This window comes from Diospyros lotus, chromosome 13 (genome assembly GCF_014633365.1).
Source record: "Diospyros lotus cultivar Yz01 chromosome 13, ASM1463336v1, whole genome shotgun sequence".
NCBI classification, from domain to species: Eukaryota; Viridiplantae; Streptophyta; class Magnoliopsida; order Ericales; family Ebenaceae; genus Diospyros; species Diospyros lotus.
The window spans coordinates 2,985,651-3,008,669 of NC_068350.1; the positions used below are offsets into that span (position 1 = coordinate 2,985,651).

The following is a 23,019-nucleotide window of genomic DNA, read 5'->3' on the forward strand; positions in this document are numbered from 1 at the left end:
ACTTGTATTAATGATTTGCAGTTAATACTTATTGCATTAATAATTTACAATCTGTAATTTGTATTAATAATTTAAAATTTTCAATTGCTTTAAAATAATAAGTAGTAATAAAATTTCTCCCCAAAACTTGCATTAATGATTTACATTTAATACTTATTGCATTAATAATTTATATTTTGTAATTTACATTAATAATTTAAATATTTCAATTGTTTTGAAATAATATGTACTAATTATTGTAAAATTAATAATGAATTTTAAATATATGATTTTTTCAATACTAATTATAGAATTTCTAATACATTATTATGTGAATATTAAATATTTAATTAATCTGTCAATCAATCAAAAATAAATACTATTTATAAGGAATATGAATAGATACTTAAAATATTAACTAAGTCACGAAAAATTATCCATTAAATAAAATCTTATCTTTGTATAATATAATAATATATAATATATTATATTAAAGTAGAATAGTTTGCAAATTTTTGTTCCCTCCAAAAATCTGCCAAGCTATTTTTTGCCTCTAAAATTTTTATCAAATTTGTATAGGTTTTATGAGATATATTAATAGACAACTTACATTATTAATTAAGTTATAGAAAATTATCCATTTATTTAAAATATTATCTTCATATCTTTATTCTATATATATTTATATAATATTAAAATATGATAGTCAAACAAAGTATTTTGTCAAGTGTCAATCAATGGTGAATTTTTTCCCTCAAAAATTTTATTAAAACAAAGGTAGCGATCAATTAATTATTAATTATTTTAATAATTATATTATAGTCTTAAAAATGTGATATTTTAACAAATTCATAAAAAAAACATTTAAGGTTGTCAAATGCTAGGGTTTTTCAATGCCAATTAATATTTAAAGTATCACATTTTTAAGACTATGGAAGAAATCAAAATTCATATTTTTAAAATTTTGTTATTATTGAAAAAACTTAGTCTTACTCATATTTAAGAGTTTTAATTTATATTTCTAATTATAATATAATAAATAGAAAATAACGAACGTCTTTGAATGAAAATATTATAGATTTTATAATATTTATTTATAAATAAATATAATATACTGAATAAAAAAATTTATAAGTATTTTGTCAAGTGATCTACTTAATTTGTTAATTATTCTTTAACACATTGAATGACAATACATTGAATTAAAAGTGTTCTCAATTAGCATATTGAATAGCGAATAATTAATTAAACTTAAATTTTGATAAATGATTAAAGATTTTAAAAAAATTATAATTATTAATTATGTTAAAATTATTTAAAATAACAAATTTATTTTATTATTTTTAAATTAAATTATTCCGTGTGTATCATAACGGGTTCACCACTAGTTGTTGTTGATATGAGATGAGTAAAAGCATAAGTTCCAATGGAATAGAATTAGATGTCCCCACTCAACCAAACCTCAAGTAAGCATCTTGGTGTTGTCAATTAGGAATGGATGGATGAAGGCCAAAAGGGATATTAAAATTAGACATAAAGCTAGTAGTAGTTAAAGTGTTAGATTAATCGAGATTATAATAATTAATAGAAGATCTTGTTACTTTTGCTTAAAAATAGCTTAACCTGTTTTAAAATCAAAGCTACTAAACTAATGGTAATACTTTAAAAAGCACGAACCCATTACTAAAGCTTTAGTAGCGTTAATACGTCACTTTGTATAGTTAGAAATCAGGGCTAATAGCATAAAAATATATATATATATATATATATTTTCACGTTTTTGTAATTTTATTTAAATGTTTTAATTTTGACAATAAACGTCCAATTTGAACGATTGATTACAATTTTAATCACAATCTAAATCCGATTTGAGAGGCGTGTGCTTTGACTGATGTGGCATGCCACTTAGCATTTTATAATATTTTATGTGGGCCCACATTGACATATGAAAAAGAAAATAAAAAAGAAAATGATGTTAAATATATATATATATATAGAGAGAGAAAGCGAGTCAGAAGGAAGACAAGTGAATAACGGAAACGATGACAACGTTAGGTTAGAGACGACGGCTAATCTAGACGTTAAAGGTGGCGATGGAGGTCAATCTAGAATCTGAAAACTTGATGATTGATCTTTCACATCGATGAGTCTTGCTTAAGCAACCAACGACAAAGGTGAGGTGGCTAACAAAATACGTCATTGGCTGGCAATGGCAAGAGTAGAGGGTCGTCAGTCACCTTCTATGAGGTGGTTGTAAGCAGGGGAAACCCAGATAAGTCGCCGATCTAACTTCTAGATCAGACGTTATTGTCATGAGCATGAGAAAACCCATATCGATTGCCTCCTCTAACTTCCAGATCAGTCGCCATTGTTATTCGTCGTTGTAGCCGTCTTTTTTATTTTTTTTCATTTGTGTCAACGTAGCCAATTCAAAATGTTTTAAAATATCATATAGCGTGCCACGTCAATAGGCGCACACGCCTCTGAAATCGGATTCGGGTCGTGAATAAAATTGTAATCAATTGACTAAATCGAGTATTAATTGTCAAAATTAAAACGTTTGAATAAAATTACAAAAATACAAAAATATTTGATTTTTTCATGCTAAAATCCCTATAAATTATTGTAAATACACAAGTTATTAGTAAAATAGAAAGGGAGGGTCTATTATTTTTTATGCGTTACTTTTCCATTCCAGCTTAAGTTAAAAAATTTAATAGACCCTAACAACAAAAATCAATTGAAATTTTGTAGGCAAATGACTTGGATAAAGCCCAAGACCGATGTAAGCCCATAAGGCCCAAGGCCTATGAAAGCCCATAAGGCCCAAGACCAATGCTGGACACGGGCTGTTTGATAAATGACCATTCATTGGAGCAGTGAGTACGGGTCCAATAGCCCATCACTCTCTGTTTTTGTATTTTGTAGAGTATTAGAAAGCATACCATGCTATATGGGATTATATCGAATTTTTTTTATTATTTTTAATATAATTTTTTTAAAAAAATATGTATATATTTTATTTATTTCATTTAAATATAAATTTTCATAAAAAAAATTAAACAATAATTAACTGACTTACACTTTAATAATATATTATATGTAAATTATATTATTATTTATTTTAAAACAATTTTTTGCTTTGGATTAGTTTCAAATCGGATTGAAATTAGTTGAAGTAAAAGTGTGAATAAACGATCGATTAGATCGAATTTTAGTCGGTCTAGACCAAATTCATTTTTTGATTTAAATTAAAATTTAAACACGATATGACTTAATTATCATAATGCAAATGTCTTTACCCATAATTTAATATTGATTTTTCTTCGATTTAAATTATTTAGTTTGTTCATGATCATTGATAATTATGATAATTTGTTCATGCCACATCAATGGTTTATGTACATACATATAATATAATTATAAATTTTTTACTCATGTTGATTGATATATAAACCATAATGATCCATTTGACCATTGAACTGTAAATCACTACATTTTTCGGTTCGATATTTGGTCCAATTCTAAAAACATTAGTGTCAATTGTTAAATATATTTGTTAAATAAATTATTGAATATATAATTATTAAAAATATTATACAATTTTGTTTTATCAAATTCCATATTTTATGTTTATTTCCAAACAATTGCAAATGACATGTTATGGCTTTTATACTTTTGTTATTTTTTTTATTTTTGTTGTTTTTAAATTATTTTTTTGTAGGAAGTTAAAAATTACATTTGCTTTCATATATATTGTATTTCTAAAACAAGTAAAATAGTTTAATTTATTTCAAGATTAATTTTATAAAATAATTTAACAACCACATAATTTTAAATTCATTTATGAAATAAAAAGTGGCCATGGCTTTTTTAATAAAAAAAGAAACCGCCTAACTCAAAATATATTATGTAACGTTTTTTAATTTTATAAGAGTAAAAATGTCGATATGGGGAGACATTTAAAAAAACCTTTGTTAAGAGACATCTAGATTAGTAATGACTATTCTCGATAAAAAAATAATTAAATTCTCGTTATTTGATTAATTATTGTCTTTAAAAAATAATTAAATTATAATCACGAGTGATTATTTGAATATATGTTTAATTAGAAATAAAACTAACGCTATTAAATATTGTTACTTGCACATTTAAGTTGACACCCATTAATCAATTATTAATACATCTTTTATTAAATCGTTCAAGTAAATGATATATTGGTAATTCTCTAAAGCATTTGCATTTATTGTTTGAATGAATTATCAATATATTATTTATTAAATAATTTAAATAAAAAATATATTAGTAATTAATTAATGAGGATTCAACTTAAATGTACAAATAACATTATTCAAAATATTAAGATGATATTTATTTATTATAATTATTAACTTAATCATAAATTAAAAAATATAATAATAATTTATTTGATTATTTTTAGATTTAAAATATAAAAAAATAATATTATTTATCTAAATTGAATCTAGGTGATACATTTTTATTAAAAAGGTATAAATAGTTATGCTTATTATATATTTTTTAATTATTTAAAAAAAAATCACCATAAATAACATTATTCAATACAAAATTACTTCACGGTCAAATCAAAATGTGACAGTTTATTTATTTTTTAATATTATTTAGTGGGCACCAAGAGCCAAGAGCCAATTTTATATTTGGTTTTTGGGACGCGGGTCCGCCGATCCAGCGAGCCAGCGTCGGTGGCTGGGCTCTCCCGGTGCCTTGGTGATAAAGACACGCACAGCTCAAAAGGAAAGAGGCCAAATCCCATTTTCAATCGACGACTCAGATCAGATCCACTTCAAGACAAGTCGCCGATGACGCGTCCCATTCCCAATGCTCCTCGCTAAATTCAACCCAGGGAGGAGGATTCCATTCAAGTGGCCCGCCGTCGCCTCGTCTCGTTGGTTCATCAATCAAAATCTGCAGGACGCTTCGTGCTGCTGCAACCTATGCCGCCTATAGCAGCTACCTTTCCCTGAAGCCTGAAGCCGGAGACGGAGCCTCAATCACTGCTCTCACAAACCGAACGGATTCGATCTCCTTCTCCTTCTCCTTCTCCTCTGTGGATGCATTTTACAGCCCTAGCGTTTGATCTGTTCTTGCAATGGACGGCGCCTCGATCCGCGTGCCGTACAGGAATCTGAGGCAGGACGCGGAGGTAGAACTAGAATTGGTGGGAGTGGACGAAGCTCATCACCAGCACCATCGTCACAACCATCCTCATAATCGTTATCATGGGGATGATAATCGGGTTGCGATTGGTCGCGATGAGAAATCGAGGGTTTCGAATGGGGACCTCTCCGATCTGTCGTCTGGTTCTTCTCCGACTCACCAGCAGCACGCGACTTTGTTGACGTTGGTCCTCGCTTGTACCGTGGCCGCCGGCGTTCAGTTCGGTTGGGCTTTGCAGCTTTCTCTTCTCACTCCTTACGTTCAGGTAATGTTGGATTATCTGTAGTTTTGCAAGAGCTGAACATGTCTGGTTCCTTGAATGTCGTTTTGATTTTGAGCATCTAGAGACAAGGATGAACACTTAAACTAGCTCCGCTTGGTAATATTCTTAGTTTTATCATGTATTTATCCTTGCAAAACCTTAAATCACCTACATGTAACCCTCAAATGCAGAAGAAAATTGCATGCTAAACTTAGCTCTCATTATGATTTAGTCATTTGGACATATAAAATTAAGCAGCATATAGTCAAAATGAATGTTGCTTTGATGAGCTTTTCCGATGCTAAGCTTTTCTTGATTTTGTAAATAAAAAGTTAACTAATGCAGAGGTCAAAAAAACTTATGTTTCCTATACATTTTTCCCCCTTATATTAGAAAATAAACTTATGTTCTGTTGAGGGATGATTAGATGAAAAAACTACAAAACAGTTTTACAATTAGGGATAAAACCAGTGTAGGTTCGAAGTTGGAATGGTACATCAAGGGGGGCTCTTGACTTAACTAAGAGTGTCTTTGAAAGAAAAGTAAACCATAGAGATCTTAAATGCTAAAAATAAATCACATGGGGTCTGCATGAAAATGGTTCAAATCAAAAGGGTTTGGGTGGTATTTACTCCAAAAGAAAGAGAAAAAAACATTTTTTTGACAACAGAAAGAAGCACCAAATAAACTAGAAAAGGCAAGCAAAAGAAAAGCCTGGGTTTTGAGCCAAATGAAAATGAATAAAAGACAAAAATCAAAATGAGGGGGGATTTAGGAAAGATGGAATGACTATTTCTCAAAGTTATTCAATGAAGGTGGAGAAACATGCCTTATATCAGGGTATCTTGGTAATTTTGAAGAAGAAAAGAATTACATGTTCTATAAATGTATCTGCCCAAATAAAATAAAAAAAGCGTTGAAAAAGATGTAGAATAATAAAACAGTTGGATCAGATGATATCCCAATAGAAGCGTGGGAATGCATGGGGGAGAAGAAGGAATTTTTGGGTTAAAAACATTATTTAATGTGACCCTTAAATAAAAAAGGATGTCGAATGAGTAGAGAAAGAATATTTTAGTGCCTATTTAAAAGAATAAAGGAGATGCGTAAAGTTAATGAGCATATTTAATTATAGCAGTATCAAGCTAATAAGCCACACCATAAAACTTTGGGAGAGGGTAATTGAACACATGTCAATAAGAGAAACTAAAATCTTCAAAAACTAATTTGTTTTATGCCCAGTAGATCAATAATGGGGAGCTATCTACTTATTGAGATGCGTAACTGAAAAGTCTAGAAATAAATAGAAAGACTTGCATATGGTATCTAAGGCTATAAGGAAAGTTTGATATGATTATAAGACCATTTTTGTTGTATGGATTAGAATGTTGGACAATTAAGTGCAAACATGTGAATAATATGAGTGTAGCTAAGAGGATAAAGTATGAGAAAAGGCAAAATGAAAAACAAGGTCGCACGTAATATAAGGTTGCAGTAGTGCCTAGAGGGATTAAGGCTTGGGATTGTTGTTCATTTTGCTTCTCTCTCCCAACAATAGTTTTTTGCTCAAAGAGGTTTTTGCTTTCACATAAAAATGCCTTTCATGCAGGGCAAACATCACTATAAATATGCAAGAAAAGCACGTTTGCCTACTTAAGTAATTTTTCTGCCATCTTACAGCATGCCTAAATATATAAATTACTAAATTAGTCTTGTGGGCAATGATATTGTATTATTTTTCTCAACATGATGAGTACCATGGATTGTGTATCAGTTTCCTGTTTCATTGATGATGCAATTTTTAATTCATTGATGCAGACACTTGGAATACAACATGCTTTTTCGTCATTTATCTGGCTCTGTGGCCCTATTACAGGCCTTGTGGTAAGTTACAACCATCTCTATATTTTGAATGGGTTGGATACCCCCCCTAAACCCTATTGCTTATAATCCATGACTAACTGCCATCTTTTGTAAGGCTATACTTGAATCTTCTCAGCATGGATATTATCCAATGTCTAACTACTTCTACTTTAATGGATAGACTCATAGATATATTAAGGTTAGGCCTGACTTCTATGTTGCATACACATTTTGTTGGTGTTGATTCGTTATGATAAATATGTAGCAGCAGGAAGATGGATGCATACATGGTCTTGTTTAAATAGTTTATGTTTGTGGTGCAGTTGCATTTTATTTAGGCAATTAACTCTTCCCTCGGACATATTTCTGTCATAGAAGGTTGTAAAGAATTCAACAAATAATGGATTCAAAAGGAAAGGCCTTTACTTTTCCTTCCGTTTTTGCATAACTCTATGCCGCCATGTTCTTCCAAAGATGCCAGTTCTCTTGAGAAAAAAGGGAAAAAAGAAAAAGAAAAAGAAAGAATTGTGTAGCTGAAGATGTTGACCTGTGTTGCTAATTTTCATAATTTTTTTTCCTGCTTTTGTTGATACCCATTTTAAGTTGAATTCCAGTTATGATGGTTATGTCGCAACAGCAGCATAACTTGAGGAAGATCAATGATATTAAATCTCCTTTGAAGCAATAACACTAATCCTTCTGGGTGAAAGGCAAGTGATGTGGGACCCATTTTATATTAAGGATGCAAATAGGTTTAATTTGACTTGAAGTCTTGAACCTTTTCCGAACCAGTGCAGAAACATCTTGTGTGCATTGAACTGAAACAATGTGATCAACTTTGAGAAACGAACTGAACCAAGCCATATAAGATGGCCTCAAAAAAACATGACAAGGAAGTTTCTCTTGCAAGTTGGATCAAACATTTTTGACCTCTACGTCAAGCATGGGGATAAAGTTTGAGACTGGAAAGGGGATGGGGTCTTTTAGAGTTTTCTGATCCTTTTTAGGGGTTTAAAGTTCATTGCATTGTTGGAAATTGAAGGCCGATTTGAAATAGGGTTCTGATTTGGAGCTAGGGAGGATTAAGGATGGTTGGGTATGCCACTGCATGAGAAATGGGTGGGTAGGTCTATGGTGCTAATTTCTTCTCCCTGCAAGGCAAACAAATTCTTGAATTGTTACAAACTAGGTCAGGTTCCAATTTCGCTTTGGATATGGGTGATTGAATTACCTGTCTTATAGGATTTACCTCCACTTGAAGACATAACAGAGCTGTGTGGATGTTTCATGGAGGCCTATGAGCATAGATCAAAAGAATGCATCACTGTTGATGAAAATTGGCTGCAAAGCGCTAGTGTGCCACTGCTTGAGAAACAGTTAGGGTAGATCTGTGGTGTTAATTTTTTTCTCCCCAAAGACCGAAACCAATTGTTAGACTATTTCAGGCCTAAGGATCAACCTCTCCAAGAGTGAGATTATTCCGCTAGAGGCAGAGGAGAAAATCTGGTCTCTTTTGGCAGCCAAGCTGGGGGGCAAGGTTGCACTTTGTACTCTTCTTTTACCTAGTACTTCCCTTGGACCACCATTTAGAGCCAAAGCCATTTTGAGATGTGGTGGTGGAGAGATATGACAAAAAATTGGCTTCTTGGGAGAGGGATTTACCATTGTTGGTCAATTTCTAATATGCTTATTGATAGGGCCAGTGACACAAGGATCACAAAGGCCCCGTGTAAGCATAATGTGGATTGTGCTGTCGCTATCTTGGTCAATTTGTGCACCAGATATGCACCATAGATGTATTCCAATTTTAAGGAAATTTGATTAAGAAAATTAAGAAATATATAAAATAAAAACCTAGGTCCTGGAATCAGAAGCAAATTGAAGCTAGGGATCTCTGAATGGCGGCAAGATAAAAATCTCACCAGTTTATTCTCATTCTAATTACTATCAAAATTCTTTTTAATGTGTGTATAGATATGAACAGCTTGCTTCCAGTTGAACTGTGACCTCAGATAACGCTCCATATAAGCCCACAATCTCACATTGCATGTGGAGAAAAATGTCATGTTTTGAACCTACACCAATGTCATGTACCGACACAAACCCTGAGTTAGGCACACTGTGCAGGACTCTGATTTCTCTTTATTTTTAAGTTTTTTAGTGTCTTTTCTTGTTGCCTTAATGTTCATTGTGGCAATCTGAATATCCTAATCCCCCCACATCTAAGTCTGTCCTTGCTGTTCTTTGTTTTTCTTCTTGATACTTTTGCTTGTGTAGATGATGTGTTGCACATTTATCTTAGAAAGTTGAAAACTACTAAAGAATCTTTTAACATTTTTTCCTGCTACTCTATAATGTTTGAGTTTCAATTTTCTCTACTTATTTCGAATTTCAGGTTCAACCTTGTGTAGGTATTTGGAGTGATAAATGCACTTCAAAATATGGAAGAAGACGGCCATTTATTCTTGTTGGATCTCTCATGATCTCAATTGCTGTGAGTATTATAGAACCTTAGATTTAATTTCCACCAGTAATTTAATTTATTTAAATTAGCTAAAGCAAAATTTTGTAATTTAGGTGATAGTAATAGGGTTTTCTGCGGACATTGGATATTTGTTAGGGGACGCAAAAGAGCATTGCAGGTAATTAATGCTTTCATTCATTATGTGTTTTTATTATGTGAAGTGTGACTAACCAACTCTCGATAATGCAGCACATTTAAAGGTACTCGGACAAGGGCAGCTTTGGTCTTCATCATTGGGTTCTGGATGCTAGATCTTGCTAATAATACCGTGCAGGTTGGTTTTTATAGTTGTTTAATGGTTAAAAGTAATAGATGGAAACTCTTTTGTGATTGGCTGAATGTTACTGGTTGGGTTCTTGTCATCCAACCTAAAAGTTAAAATTGTTAGATGGTGCATCCTCTTTTTATATGTGTGTGTAGTATATATATATATATATATATCTGATATGGGATCTATGACACTCTTCCACCCAAATTTGCTCTGTCCTTGGAGTGGGTCACATCACCCTGCCTATTTCCCCTTGGAGCTCTTCCCTTGGAAGTTAAATAAAGAATTCAGTTAGTAACTCTGATACCATTTGTCACGACCTGGGCGCTTGCTATCAGAACTAAAAACTTAAGCTGTCAGGTGGTGCTACCTACCCCCTTATATGGTCCAAAGAGGTTCCTCTTTATCCAATGTCGGATTTGTAACACCAAGTCTCACCTTATTTTCTTTTCTTTCATGTGTGTGTGCAAGGTTTGCCTCCTCCAGGCATTTCTTCTTTGATATGCTTGTTTCTTACCTCCCCACCACCCAAAAAAAAAAAAAAAAAAAAGAAGCTGCTCTTTCCATTTCTACATGTTTTGTATTGCAAGTAACATTTTCTCTTCTGCAGGGCCCTGCTCGCGCTCTTCTTGCTGATTTATCAGGTGAGTTACCATCCCTTTCTCTCCCTTTCATGCATCTTTTTGAATTAAAAGGAATGTTGATTCTGACATATAGGTCTCCTAGCACCACATTCGAAGTGCAACAGGTGGATGTCTTCATAGACTGCTAATATCTCACTGCTTGTGCCAGGACCTGATCAACGAAATACAGCAAATGCTGTATTTTGCTCATGGATGGCAGTTGGAAACATCTTAGGATTCTCTGCTGGTGCTAGTGGAAATTGGCACAGGTATAAGTATAACTGTCAAAATACATTTTTTTATCATATGATAATATAATTTTGCATTTGTCTAGTTGTCTCTTAATGCAACACATTTTATAATCTCCATTTCATTAAGCCAGAAAAAGGTCAAGTAGAAGTCAATCTTTTGTGCATGTAATTCACAAGCAAAACTGAAACCAAAAACTCATATGTTCATTGTTGAAAAAACAAACCCATAACTTAATGCATACAGTCAACTTAATTAATGTTTGGTTTGTCTGACAACTTATTTCTGAGCAGGTGGTTTCCTTTCCTGACAAGCAGAGCTTGCTGTGAAGCCTGTGGAAATCTTAAGGCTGCATTTTTAGTCGCGGTGGTAAGTTTCTGCTTAGAAGCCCCACATCTATGATGTTATATTCTCTCCTCTCATTTGTAGGTTCCTTATGCTCCATCTTGTCTTCATTGGGGTCATCTACCCATTCATGTAGTCTTTCCTTCTTCCTCTTTTTTTGTGTGTGTGTGTGTGTGTGTGCGTGCTAATTTTCATCTAGTTCCTCAGATAAATGTAGTCTGTTAATTCTTTGGTAACAACCGAGCTTCTTCCTCCCCCCCCCCCCCCCCCCCCTCTCTTTTACTAGTTATTAATGTTCACTCTCTGGTCATGGTGTGCATCTATACTTGCCACTTTGATTACTTGCATTTGTGATTACTTCTTAATAACTATATTTATAGAAAAGAAGTATGAGAAATCTATCATATCCCGGAAAAAAATAATCAAGCTTGAAAGAGAAATAAGCATCTTAGTTCTCTGAAGTTTTTAATCAGGTTAGAGTTACTAGCTGTTGGAATTTGCTCACTCTGTCTGTGTGCATACCATCACTCGGTGTTTACAAGGCGTCACTCTATTTCTATTTTGTTTTTACTCCAAAATGCTGGGGGCGATGAGCTACATAATGAGCAGTACCAAAGGCTTATATTATAGTTGTTCATTCCGTGCCTTCTTGGTGGAAACTGCACTGGGAGGGTATGTAGTTTACATTGACATCTTTATTTGATTTCCAGCTTATTCTTGCCATTTCTTCTGGTTTTAGCCAGATTCATCCCGTCTTCCAGTAACAAAATGGCATCAGGCTATTTTGCTAGTAATAGAGCTTAAACTAATGGATAATAGCTTACCTCCCTGTCATGTACCTAACTGTTTGTACTAAACAGCATTTGTAGTAGCAGTTATATGCAGTTGTACTTAGAAGTTAGCTGCTCACAGTTATACTTTGAATTTGAACTGGCAGCTTTGTTGGTGCCAACTTAACTGCTACTTGGATTAGTATATAAAGCTAATCCAGCCTAAAAGAAAAGCACCGAAGAAATATTTTGGAGAACTCTCACTTTCCCTCTCAATTCTTCTCTCTCGCACCTCTTTCTGTTCTTCTCTCTCTCTTTGAACTTTCTTCTCAAATCCTCCCTACTTTCTGTCCTAATTCTCAGCCAATTTCTCGCTAATTGGCTGAGAATTCACCTTGCCAGATCCCAAGATTTGACAAGTTGGTTTCAGAGCACTTCCTAGGACTTCGATTCCATTTGCAATTACAATTCCACCACGGCTAATGGTACAAGAGTGAGGCAATTTGAGTCTCAACTACAACAAGTGAATGTGACGATCTCAAATCTGCAGGTTAGAGTTGATTCTTTGGAAGCTGGATCTAGTGGAAATCATGAGGTGATTCTTTCACTCGATCGAAAGTTCAAGATAATAGATTGGAAGTTGGAGACCTCTATGGACGGATTGGCAAGGAGATTAGATGGCTTTATGCTAATGTTCTCGAAGTTAGCTCAAGTAAGTCTTCCTCAAGAATTTCCTCCTAAACAGAGATAGGATCCACTCCTACCAAGGAATGGAGTGATCATATCATCATAGAGTCGTTGGATCCTTTGAATTTGAGGTAGAACCAACAGTAGTTGGTGAGAATATAGTTGAGAGAAGGCAGGAGGTGTAGGTTGTCACTAATCAACATTACTTTCCAATGCCTAAGTTGGAGATTCCTTTGTTCAATTGCCAAAATCCTAGGTGGTGGGTGAGGTAGTGTGAGAAAATGTTTACTCTATAACATACTGAATCAGCAAAAAGTTGCATTGGCTTCTACTTATCTTAACGATGTTGTTGGTGCTTGGTTCCAAGGTTAGATCTAGTTAAGAGAGAATTGTCAGTGGACATAATATGTGAAAAAATTATGCGAGAGATTTGGTAACAGGAACATGATGGATGTGGTGGAGGAATTTAACAGTTGAGGTAAGAAAATTCAATTCAGGCCTACCTTAAGTTCAAGGAGTTGAAATCCTTGATGCAGAATCTTAATCATCACTTAACCGAGGCCTACTTTGTCTTAAGCTTCATCAGTGGCTTGAGTGAACAATTAAGATTGACGGTGAAGATGCTATAGCCAGGGATAGTGAAATAGGACGCAGAAAGTGCTAAATTGCAAGAGCTTACTATAGAAGTCTTGATAAAAAATAACATAATTCCATATAAAACAATTGAGATGGGTGAGGCACAAATTTCATCAGTTATCAGTTATCAGGAATTTCAATTTTGGAACCAATAAAGGAATATTCTTGCAAAAACCTCCCCAAGATCTATCATGTTCGTGTCAACCTAATATGACAAGCTGTTAGTGTTGAACAAAGGAGGTAGTTGAGATTTTGTTATAAATGTGGAGAAAAATATTCTCCTATTGCATTTGGAAGGTAGAGATGAAGTAAAAGAGTTAATAAAAGACATAGAGGCCACTAATAAGATTGAAATATGGGGAATTTCATTGCATGCGTTAAAAGGGTATCCTTATAATGAAATCATAAAAGTGGAGGATCAAGCAAAATGTAAGAAGTTGATGATATTGATTGATAGTGGTAGTACACACAATTTTCTTAATGAAAACACTGCCAAGGACTTGTGTTGTAAGTGGAAAAACACTTTTCCTTTGTCGGTTACCGTGGAAAATGGTAATAAAATGTACAACCAAGCCAAGTGTGTCGATTTTCGTTAGGAAATGCAAGGGCATGAATTTATCACTGATTTGCGACTATTAAGATTAGGTGATGCGGTCACCAATCAAGACCCGACCCAAGGCGGACCCGACCCAAACCATACCATTGTTATGACCTTGGGGATTATCTTGTAATTACTACCTCTTATAGACTGTTGGAGAGGTTAGGAGGTTAGAAGGTGGGAAGGACTATTGTAACAGCTACATGAGGTTGTTAGGCGGTTAGAAGGAATAGTTGTATGGCTAGAGGTCCTATTAATAAGAGACCTACAGCAATCAGGAGGATTACCAATTGATTGAATGAATAAACTCCTCTCTCTCTCTCTCTCTCTCTCTCTCGTTCTACAATTGGAATTACTGAATTGCCAGCCCTAATTCAAGGGCTTGACAATTGTGGTATCAGAGTCGGACGATTCGGCTGTGGGAAGAATTAGGGAACTCACGCCATGATAGAAAAGAGTAGGATGACACGGGGTACCGTGGTGTTGGAAGGACAAAACGCCTAAGTGAGGAATTTAGAGGTCTGGGATCAAGGTGCAATCTTTCACTCCACCTAATATAGTCAACCCTAATAAGGCTACAACAGGGGAAAACACTTGAGGTACTACTTCTAATCTTCCAAAATTCAATAACCCTTATGCAAAGCCTGTTCTCTTAAAGTGTTTCAAGTGCAATGAGGTTGAGTACTGGTCTAGTGATTGCCCAAGGAAAAAATCAGTTAATATTATAGAAAGGGAGGAGGAAGATGTTGCTGAAGAGGAAGTATATTGTAGGCCTGATGGAGTGGATGATAATGAAGAGTATGGACATGGAGAGTATACCTGTGTAGTGAGGAAGTTAATGCTATCTCAAAAGAATGAAGATACTGCTCAATGGCATAAGCTTTTCCACATGAGGTGTACAGTGAAAGGAATTTTTTTTTGAGCTAATTATTGATAGTGGAAGTCAGGAGAACGTCATAAGAAGAGATGTGGTGGAGAAGTTGCAGCTAACTCTTGATAAACATCAATACCCTTATACGATTGGATGGATCAAAGAAGTTGGTGGCATACATGTAGATGAATGCTGCAAGGTGTCTTTCTTTATTGGTAAGTACTCTGACGAAGTTTATTGTGATATTGTTGATATGGATGTTTGCCATATTTTATTTGGGAGGCCTTGGCAATTTGACGTGGATACTAAGCACTCGAGTAGGAAGAACACATATTAGCTTGAGAAAGAGGGTGTGCGTTATACCTTGTTACCTATGGTGGAAAAGAACCAAACCAAAGCTTCTAAAGTGGAGGGGAGGAATTTTCTTATCATTACACATAAACACTCTGAGTTAGTGAGGGAGTGTAGGCATACCCGAAAGGTTCACTTGTTGGTTGTAAAGGGGGAAAGCGTGAGTGAGTCACTGAAGGTGAATCAAATTCCAATGGAGGTGCAGGGATTGTTGGAGGAATTTCACGATGTGATTCTTGAGGAGTTTGCCTACAACAACACCGTGCATAACTCAATAGGAAGATCACTATTTTCCATCGTATATATGAAAGTTCATAATCATGCATTGGATTTGGTAAAGTTGCCAAAGGTACCAAGTTTCAATGTTGCAGCTAGTGACTTAGTCGAGCAAGTTCAAGCAGTTCAAGAGGATGTTAAGCAAAAGTTGCACAAGGTGAATGGGAAATACAATGTGAAAACTAACAAGTATAGGAAGCACAAGGTATTTGAGGTTGGAGATGAAGTCATGGTATTCTTGAAGAAGGAAAGGATTTCAGCAGGAAAGCACAAGCAGCTCAAGCTAAAGAAGTATGGTCCTTATAAGATTACAAAGAAGATCAATGACAATGCTTATGTTGTGGATTTACCTAATCATATAGGTATTTCCAAAACCTTTAATGTTGCTAATCTTTCTTTGTATTTGTCGGATGCTGTGTTGTCATACTCAGATCATAATTTAAGACGAATTCTTCTCAAGTGGAGGTGAATGATGCGGTCACCGATCAAGACTCGGTCCAAGGTCACCCCGACCCAAACCGGACAGTCCAGAACTGGCCCAAACAATAGCGTTGGGATTCTATTTCATGTTTGATTAGGGTTTTATTTCTATTAGGATTCTAGTTGAATTTTGTTTACAAGTATTAGATGGATTAGCCAAACTCTATAAATATACCTAGAAGTTAGGGGTTGTAATCAGTTTTTTTATTCAATAAATTCCAGCAAACCAATTTGATTTTTTCCAACAAGCAGCTTCGGTTCTTGCGCCTAGTTGAGAGTCCAACTTTGGTCGTTGAAGTTTGTTCTCTCAAAGGTACTTGAAACTTATTGTTTCAAGGGTTTTTTTGTGTGTTTTCTTTACACACGCGCTACATGTTGTATCATTAGGAGAATGTGACATTGTATTAGGAGTGGATTGGATGTGAACATTTAGTCCAATCATATTTAACTTCAATAAATTGGAAGTTACTTTCGAGAATGAGGGAAAGAACATAACTCTCACTGGCAGCGTGGAGAGATGGGAGCATGTAAACTGATTTTTGGAAAGAAATTATAGAATTTCTTCATGATTTCTCCATATAAGCTGTGGAAGAGAAAAAATTGAAAAGGCTAAGATTTGGAAGTTGTTAAGTCTACTCTTAATAGGACAAGAAATTTTAAGGGGGCCAATTTGTCATGTATCGTTACCAGTGAGAGTTATCTTCTTTCCTTTCTTTTCGAAAGTAACCTTCAATTTATTGAAGTTAAATATGATTGGACTGAATGTTCTCATCCAATCCACTCCGAATACAATATCACATTCTCCTAATCTTAATAGCCGCAAATCAACGATAAATTCATGCCCTTGCATTTCTTAACAAAAATCGACACACTTGGCTTTGTTGTACATTATATTGCCATTTTTCACAGTAACTGGCAAATAAAAAGTATTCTTTAACTTACAATACAAGTTCTTGACAGTGTTTTCATTAATAAAACTATATACTACTATTGTCAATCAATATCATCAACTTCTTACCTTTTACTTGACCCTCTACTTTTATGATTTCATTAGAGGAATTCCCTTTTAAAGCATGCAATGAAATACCCCTACTTCAATCTCAACAGTGGCTTCTATTTTTTCTGTTTACTCTTTTTCTTCATCTCTACCTTCCAAATGCAATGGCTGTATTTTACAATTATATCTAGGAGAATATTTTTCTCCACATTTATAGCAAAGTCCCATTGCCTCCTTTGTTCTACACTAGCAACTTTTGCCATATTAGGTTGACTCGAAGACGATGGATCTTGGGGAGGTTTTTGCAAGAATTTTCCAGTATTGGTTCTAGAATTGAAATTCCTAGTAACCAATGAAATTCGTGCCTCACCTGTCTCAATTCCTTTATATGGAATTATGTTTTTTTTTTTTATCAAAACTTCTACAATAAGCTCTTGCAATCTAGCACTTTCCGTGGCATGTTCCACTATTCTTAGCTGTATCATCTTCATTGTTGACCTTAATTCTTCAGTCTAGCCACTTATGAAACTTGAGACAAAGTAGGCCTCAATTAAGTGAGGATTAAGATTTAGCATTAAGGATTTCAACTCCTCGAACTTAATTTGGTAGGCCTAAATTGAATTTTCTTACTTTAACTTGTAAATTCTTCCACCACATCCATCATGTTCCTATCACCAAATCTCTCGCATAATTCTTCCACATATTCTGTCCGTTGACAATTCTCTCTTAACTAGATCCAACCTTAGAACCAAGCATTAGCAACATCATTAAGATGAGCAAAAGCCAATGCGACTTTCTGTTGATCTGATATGTTATAGAGAGTAAACATTTTCTCACATCGCCCCACCTACCTCATAGGATTTGGGCAATCAAGTAGAGGAATCTCCAACTGAGGCATTGGAAATTAAGGCTGATTTTTGACAGCCTGTACCTCTTGCATTCTCAATCACATTCTCACCAACGACTGCTGATTCTACCTCAAATTCAAAGGATCCAACGGCTCTATGGATCACTCCATTCCTTGGTAGGAGTGGATCCGATCTCTCTTTAAGAGGAAATTCAGGAGGAAGACTTACTTGAGGTGACTTAGAGAACATCAGCATAAAGCCATCAAATCTCCTCTCCAATCCGTCCATAGAGGTCTCCAACTTCTGATCCATTGTCTCAAACTTCTGCTCTAGTGAAAGAATCCCCTTGTGATTTCTGTTGGATCCAAGCTTCTAGAGAATCGACTCTAGCCTACAGATCTGAGATCAGCTGAGACTTGAACTGCTTCATTCTTGTACTGTCAGCCATGGTGGAATTGTAATCGCAAATGGAATCGAAGGCCTTGAAAGTGCTCTAATACCAAATTGTCAAATCCTGAGTTCTGGCAAGGTGAATTCTCAGCCAATTGGCGAGAATTAAGGAAGGAAGTAGGGAGGATTTGAGAAGAAAGTTCAAAGATAGGAGAACAGAAAGAGGTGTGAGAGAGAAGAATTGAGTGGGAAATAGAATTTTCCAAAATATTTCTTCGGTGCTTTTCTATTAGGCTGGATTAGCTTTATATACTAATCCAAGCAGCAGTTAAGTTGGCGTCAACAAGGCTGCCAGTTCAAATTCAAAGTACAACTGTGAGCAGCTAACTTCTAAGTACAACTGCATATAACTGCTACTACTAATGCTGTTTAGGTACAAATAGCCTCCCTCAACCCCCTGCGCCGGGGGGGGGGGAGTTGTTTTCTGAATATTTCCAATCCTGGCTGCTCTGGAAGGTGCTTGAGACCTCTGAAGGTCAGCAAAAATTTTAGGGCTTGCTTGATTGTAGAAAACATTTTGTTTTTCAACTCTAATTTTCTATTGAATGATTGAATCTCCAATTAGAAAACAGAAAACTAAATTCTCTAATTTTTCAACTTTATACTATGAATTGGAAAACATCAAAAAGATGTTTTCTAAATTTTCTGGAAAAGATTGCTGTTTCTTTTTTAAACATAAAATTTTAGGGCATGTCTAGTTGAAAAAATAGAAAATGTTTTCTATAATTGAATAGGCACATAGCTTTTATAATGATCTCTTTTTCATACGAAGTCCCTCAATATTGCAATTTTTTTTAGTCACTCATTGATTTTTTTATACTAGTTTATATGCAATCCATTATACTTTTCTATTTATATTTTATTGAGATATGGCTATTTACTCATTTCTAGTGATGTGTGTACATGCATATTGTACAACTTTGCAAATTTAACATGTCATGCAAATTTATGGGTTATAATTGATCTCAAAAGCCTTCTAGGACTGGCATCAAGAATGGTGATGTGGAGACTTCTGCTTTGGTTGTTGCTGCTTATATGTGTTTTTTTACTGAAATACATAATAGAAAGTACTTCTAATTTGACTCATCCTTTTGCTTGAGCATATTTTTATTTTAAGAGTTTGTTAGAGAACTGAGTTTACAAATCTTGCGCTTCACCAGAAATAAATGGTCAATTCAATTAATGATAAGTTGCATTTTCTGTTTCTTGCTTTACTTGTTGATACAATAATATATTGTGTTGATCCATCAAAGTTTCGTGCCACTGGTTTTTTCATTCTTCTATGAGTGTCAAAACTTTTGACGTTGTCACTGTGAACTTCAATGTTCTCATCGGTAAATCTATAATGCATAAAGCTTTGCTAGATGCCAAATAGCGTCACCATCTGCTATGGAATTTATTACTGACTTATGATTGGAATTTCATGTCCACATAGTCAGGGTATTGAACTCTACACTTTATTGAATAGACTAGAATATTTAAACATGGCATTCTATTTTATGAATCATGTAACTGGGATGCTTGTGTATAGTATACTTCTAAATGAATTGTGGAATGTTGTTCTAGTATTAACAATTCAGTCTTATGTGTGTTTTTGCTTTCCAATTCCTGTTCTCAAATGTTGCTGCTTCGAGGTTTGGTTTGGTTTGGTTTGCTTATGTTACTGCACTTTGAAGAACTGTGACTTTTTATCTATTTATTTATTTTTTTTCCTGTCTGAGATCTGTCTGATTTGCCTGCAGCTTTTCCTTACTTTTTGTACACTTGTGACCCTCAATTTTGCAAAGGAGGTTCCATTAATACCAAGAGAGCCCCACATAGCAGATTCTGCTCCCCTCTTGGATGATCCTCAACAGATGGTGTTTGACCTTTCAAGATCTCAACCTGGTGCACATGTAGTTGATAATATATCAAGGAACAAGTCTGAGAGTAGTGACGGAATGGATCAAAATTTAAAGAGCCCAGACGTAAGAACGGTGGAAGAGCAAAATCAAAATTTCTTTGATAGCCCCGGAGCAGTATTAGTCAATTTGTTGACCAGCTTGAGGCATTTACCACCGGCCATGCATTCAGTACTTATTGTCATGGCCCTTACCTGGGTAAGTACTTGCTTCTTATCCATTGTTACTTATTCATAAGCTATCTAGGTATGTTATACTTGGACCCACTTGTCATTTGGTTGATCTTTATATTTGTAGTTATTGCAGCCTTTTCAGCTTTTCTCTTTAGATTCTACCCTTAGCAATCGTTCTTTCTCTTGCATGCAGTTGTCCTGGTTTCCATTTTTTCTTTTTGATACGGATTGGATGGGACGAGAAGTTTACCACGGGGACCCAAAAGGAGATGCTTCTCAAGTCAAAGCTTATGATCAGGGTGTCAGAGAAGGTGCATTTGGTTTGCTATTGAATTCAGTAAGAACTCAAAATCGAGCATCATGAGCTTTATTTTTCTGTTTATGTTTGAATTTGGACCACAGAATCAGCATGTTCTTTTTGGCAGGTTGTTCTCGGCATTAGTTCATTCTTCATTGAACCTATGTGTCAGTGGATGGGTGCAAGACTTGTTTGGGCAATGAGCAACTTTACTGTGTTTGCCTGCATGGCTGGCACAGCTATAATTAGTTTGGTTTCAGAGAGGGAGTATGCCCAAGGGATTCAGCATGTTATTGGAGGTGGTGGGGCGATCAAGATCGCCTCCTTGGTTGTATTTGCTCTTCTCGGCTTTCCACTTGCTGTAAGTATCCTGATCGTATTTGTACATTCTTCTTACATTCACCACCTCATTTAAATATCACCGCACTGCTGCCCGTGTCCACCCAGTTCCTGTTAGTTCGTCCTTCTGCAGTTTTTTTGTTTTGCTCACCAGTTGTGTCTTGCAGATTACATACAGTGTTCCCTTCTCTGTGACGGCAGAGTTGACTGCAGATTCAGGAGGTGGTCAAGGTATGTATAAAATACATGCTCCTTTTTTGCCTTTTCCTTGTTTCTTTTCCCTGTTTCACCGAGTCAGCTTTGGGCTAAGTATCGACTTTCCATGCAGGGTTGGCCATAGGGGTTCTAAATCTTGCAATTGTCGTGCCTCAGGTAACTAGTTATAAGTAGATGTTTTTAGCAAATGTGTTTGCATGAGTTTTCGTATATATATATATATATATTTTTTTTTCCGTGACACACCTGCGTGGTTTACTCCATTAGTGATAAAAGTTATAGTTAGAAATGACAATAAGAGCTAGAACTCATGTAGCCAACTTCACATAGTAGGATAATTAAGGCTTGATATGATGATGTTGATACACTTCTATTGCTTTCTTAGATGGTCGTGTCCCTTGGAGCGGGTCCTTGGGATGCCCTATTCGGTGGAGGCAATATACCTGCATTTGTTCTCGCTTCCTTATGTGCCTTAGCGGCTGGAATTATTGCCACTCGGAAGCTGCCAGACCTGTCAAGCGGCTTCAGATCATCCGGCTTCCATTTCGGTTGACTAGCTTTCTTTCTCGATGAGGAGGCGACGAGCAACTTGCATCCGATGCCAAGAACCGCTCAGAACCCAGTCTGGGGGACGAACTTAGAGCGAGAGGGCAGACTTGGGTGAAAATGAAATAGTACGCAATATATATTCGTTGAGGCAATGCTGTTCGATATTCAAATTCATTCTTTATTCCCATACGTTGGGATATACGTGTACGTGTAGGGGGGAATGGTAGTGTAAATCGTGGGTTATAGGGGGGTGGATTGGAGGTCCTACTTTCACATTCTTAAATCATCTTCTTGTTGGTTCGTGGCATAAAGAGAATCTAATTGAGCTGCCTGTTGCGGTTGTTGTTCTAATAATACGAGTTATGGTAGTAAATAGGAATGCCCAACTCTACAAATGCTTATTTCAAATCAATGCGCTAATTAATAATACCTTCTCAGCTTGAATAATGCTACTTGTAGAGAAAGCTTTACCGAAAGCTTTTTAATTTTTTTTTGATTTAATTTTTCATCTCTTATCTTTTGAATCCCGCCCATTTCACTCTCTCTCTCTCTCCCTCTTTCACAATCTCTCCCACAATCTTTCAAACCCACCACAGTGCGCACTTTCTCTCTCTCTCAGCCCACACTCTCGCTCAAACCCACTGTCGCCCCCCCTCTGCTGCTTGCACCGTTCGGCCACAGACCGCTGTTGCCTGCCCCACACCGCTGCGAGCAATGCCATCTCCCCTTCCCCAGTTGCTCGCATCGCCTTGCCCTTCCCTCCGTCGAGAGCAATTGTGGCCCCCCAGCCGTCCAGTCCTCCACCTCCGGCCTTCGGGTCTCTCTCTTTCTCTGTGGCGAGTGCGCGACTGTGACGAGATCATGGTGCCTCCACCTTCGGTTGTCCAGTCCCCCACCTTCGGCTCGTTCTCTTTGGCGAGTGCGCCACTGTTAGTATATGAAAAATGAGTTCATACAAAATTAAGTAAATGGATTCTTTAATTGTTTCAAATAAAATATCCAAAACTGAGTTCCTAATAAGAAATAGATAGTCAGGCCAGCATAAAGTAAGCAAACCCAGCAAAATATCAATTATTATGGTGAAATGTTATTGACTCCTTAATTAATTTTGACGCAAAAGGTAAGAATATGCAAGCTTGAGCTTGTAAGATACAGGTATATGCAGGGCCGGACCTTCCATGAGGCTCAAGAGGTAGCTGCCTCAGGGCCCATGAAAATTTCACAATTTAGGGGCCCATAAATTGAAAGTGGCCCGTGCAAATTTAACAAC

The 23,019-nt window shown here is 35.6% G+C and overlaps 1 protein-coding gene across 2 annotated transcripts; it reads left to right on the forward strand.

Annotated features, from left to right (window-relative positions):
* Window positions 1-4,753: 4,753 nt before the first annotated feature.
* LOC127788734 (sucrose transport protein SUC3) lies at window positions 4,754-22,196 on the forward strand. 2 transcript variants are annotated; one of them, XM_052317330.1, is made up of 14 exons: window positions 4,754-5,440; window positions 7,256-7,321; window positions 9,696-9,794; window positions 9,878-9,942; window positions 10,014-10,098; window positions 10,703-10,736; window positions 10,885-10,984; window positions 11,258-11,333; window positions 20,016-20,372; window positions 20,541-20,684; window positions 20,773-21,006; window positions 21,152-21,215; window positions 21,313-21,356; window positions 21,586-22,196. In XM_052317330.1, the coding sequence occupies exons 1-14, from the start codon at window positions 5,108-5,110 to the stop codon at window positions 21,751-21,753; spliced, it is 1,869 nt and encodes a 622-aa protein (XP_052173290.1). In that variant the 5' UTR covers window positions 4,754-5,107; the 3' UTR covers window positions 21,754-22,196. The 2 variants fall into 2 exon arrangements, with proteins under 2 accessions (XP_052173290.1, XP_052173291.1); XM_052317331.1 differs by lacking the exons at window positions 4,754-5,440; window positions 7,256-7,321 and having other exon boundaries at window positions 9,728-9,794; window positions 9,891-9,942.
* The last annotated feature ends 823 nt before the right edge of the window (window positions 22,197-23,019 follow it).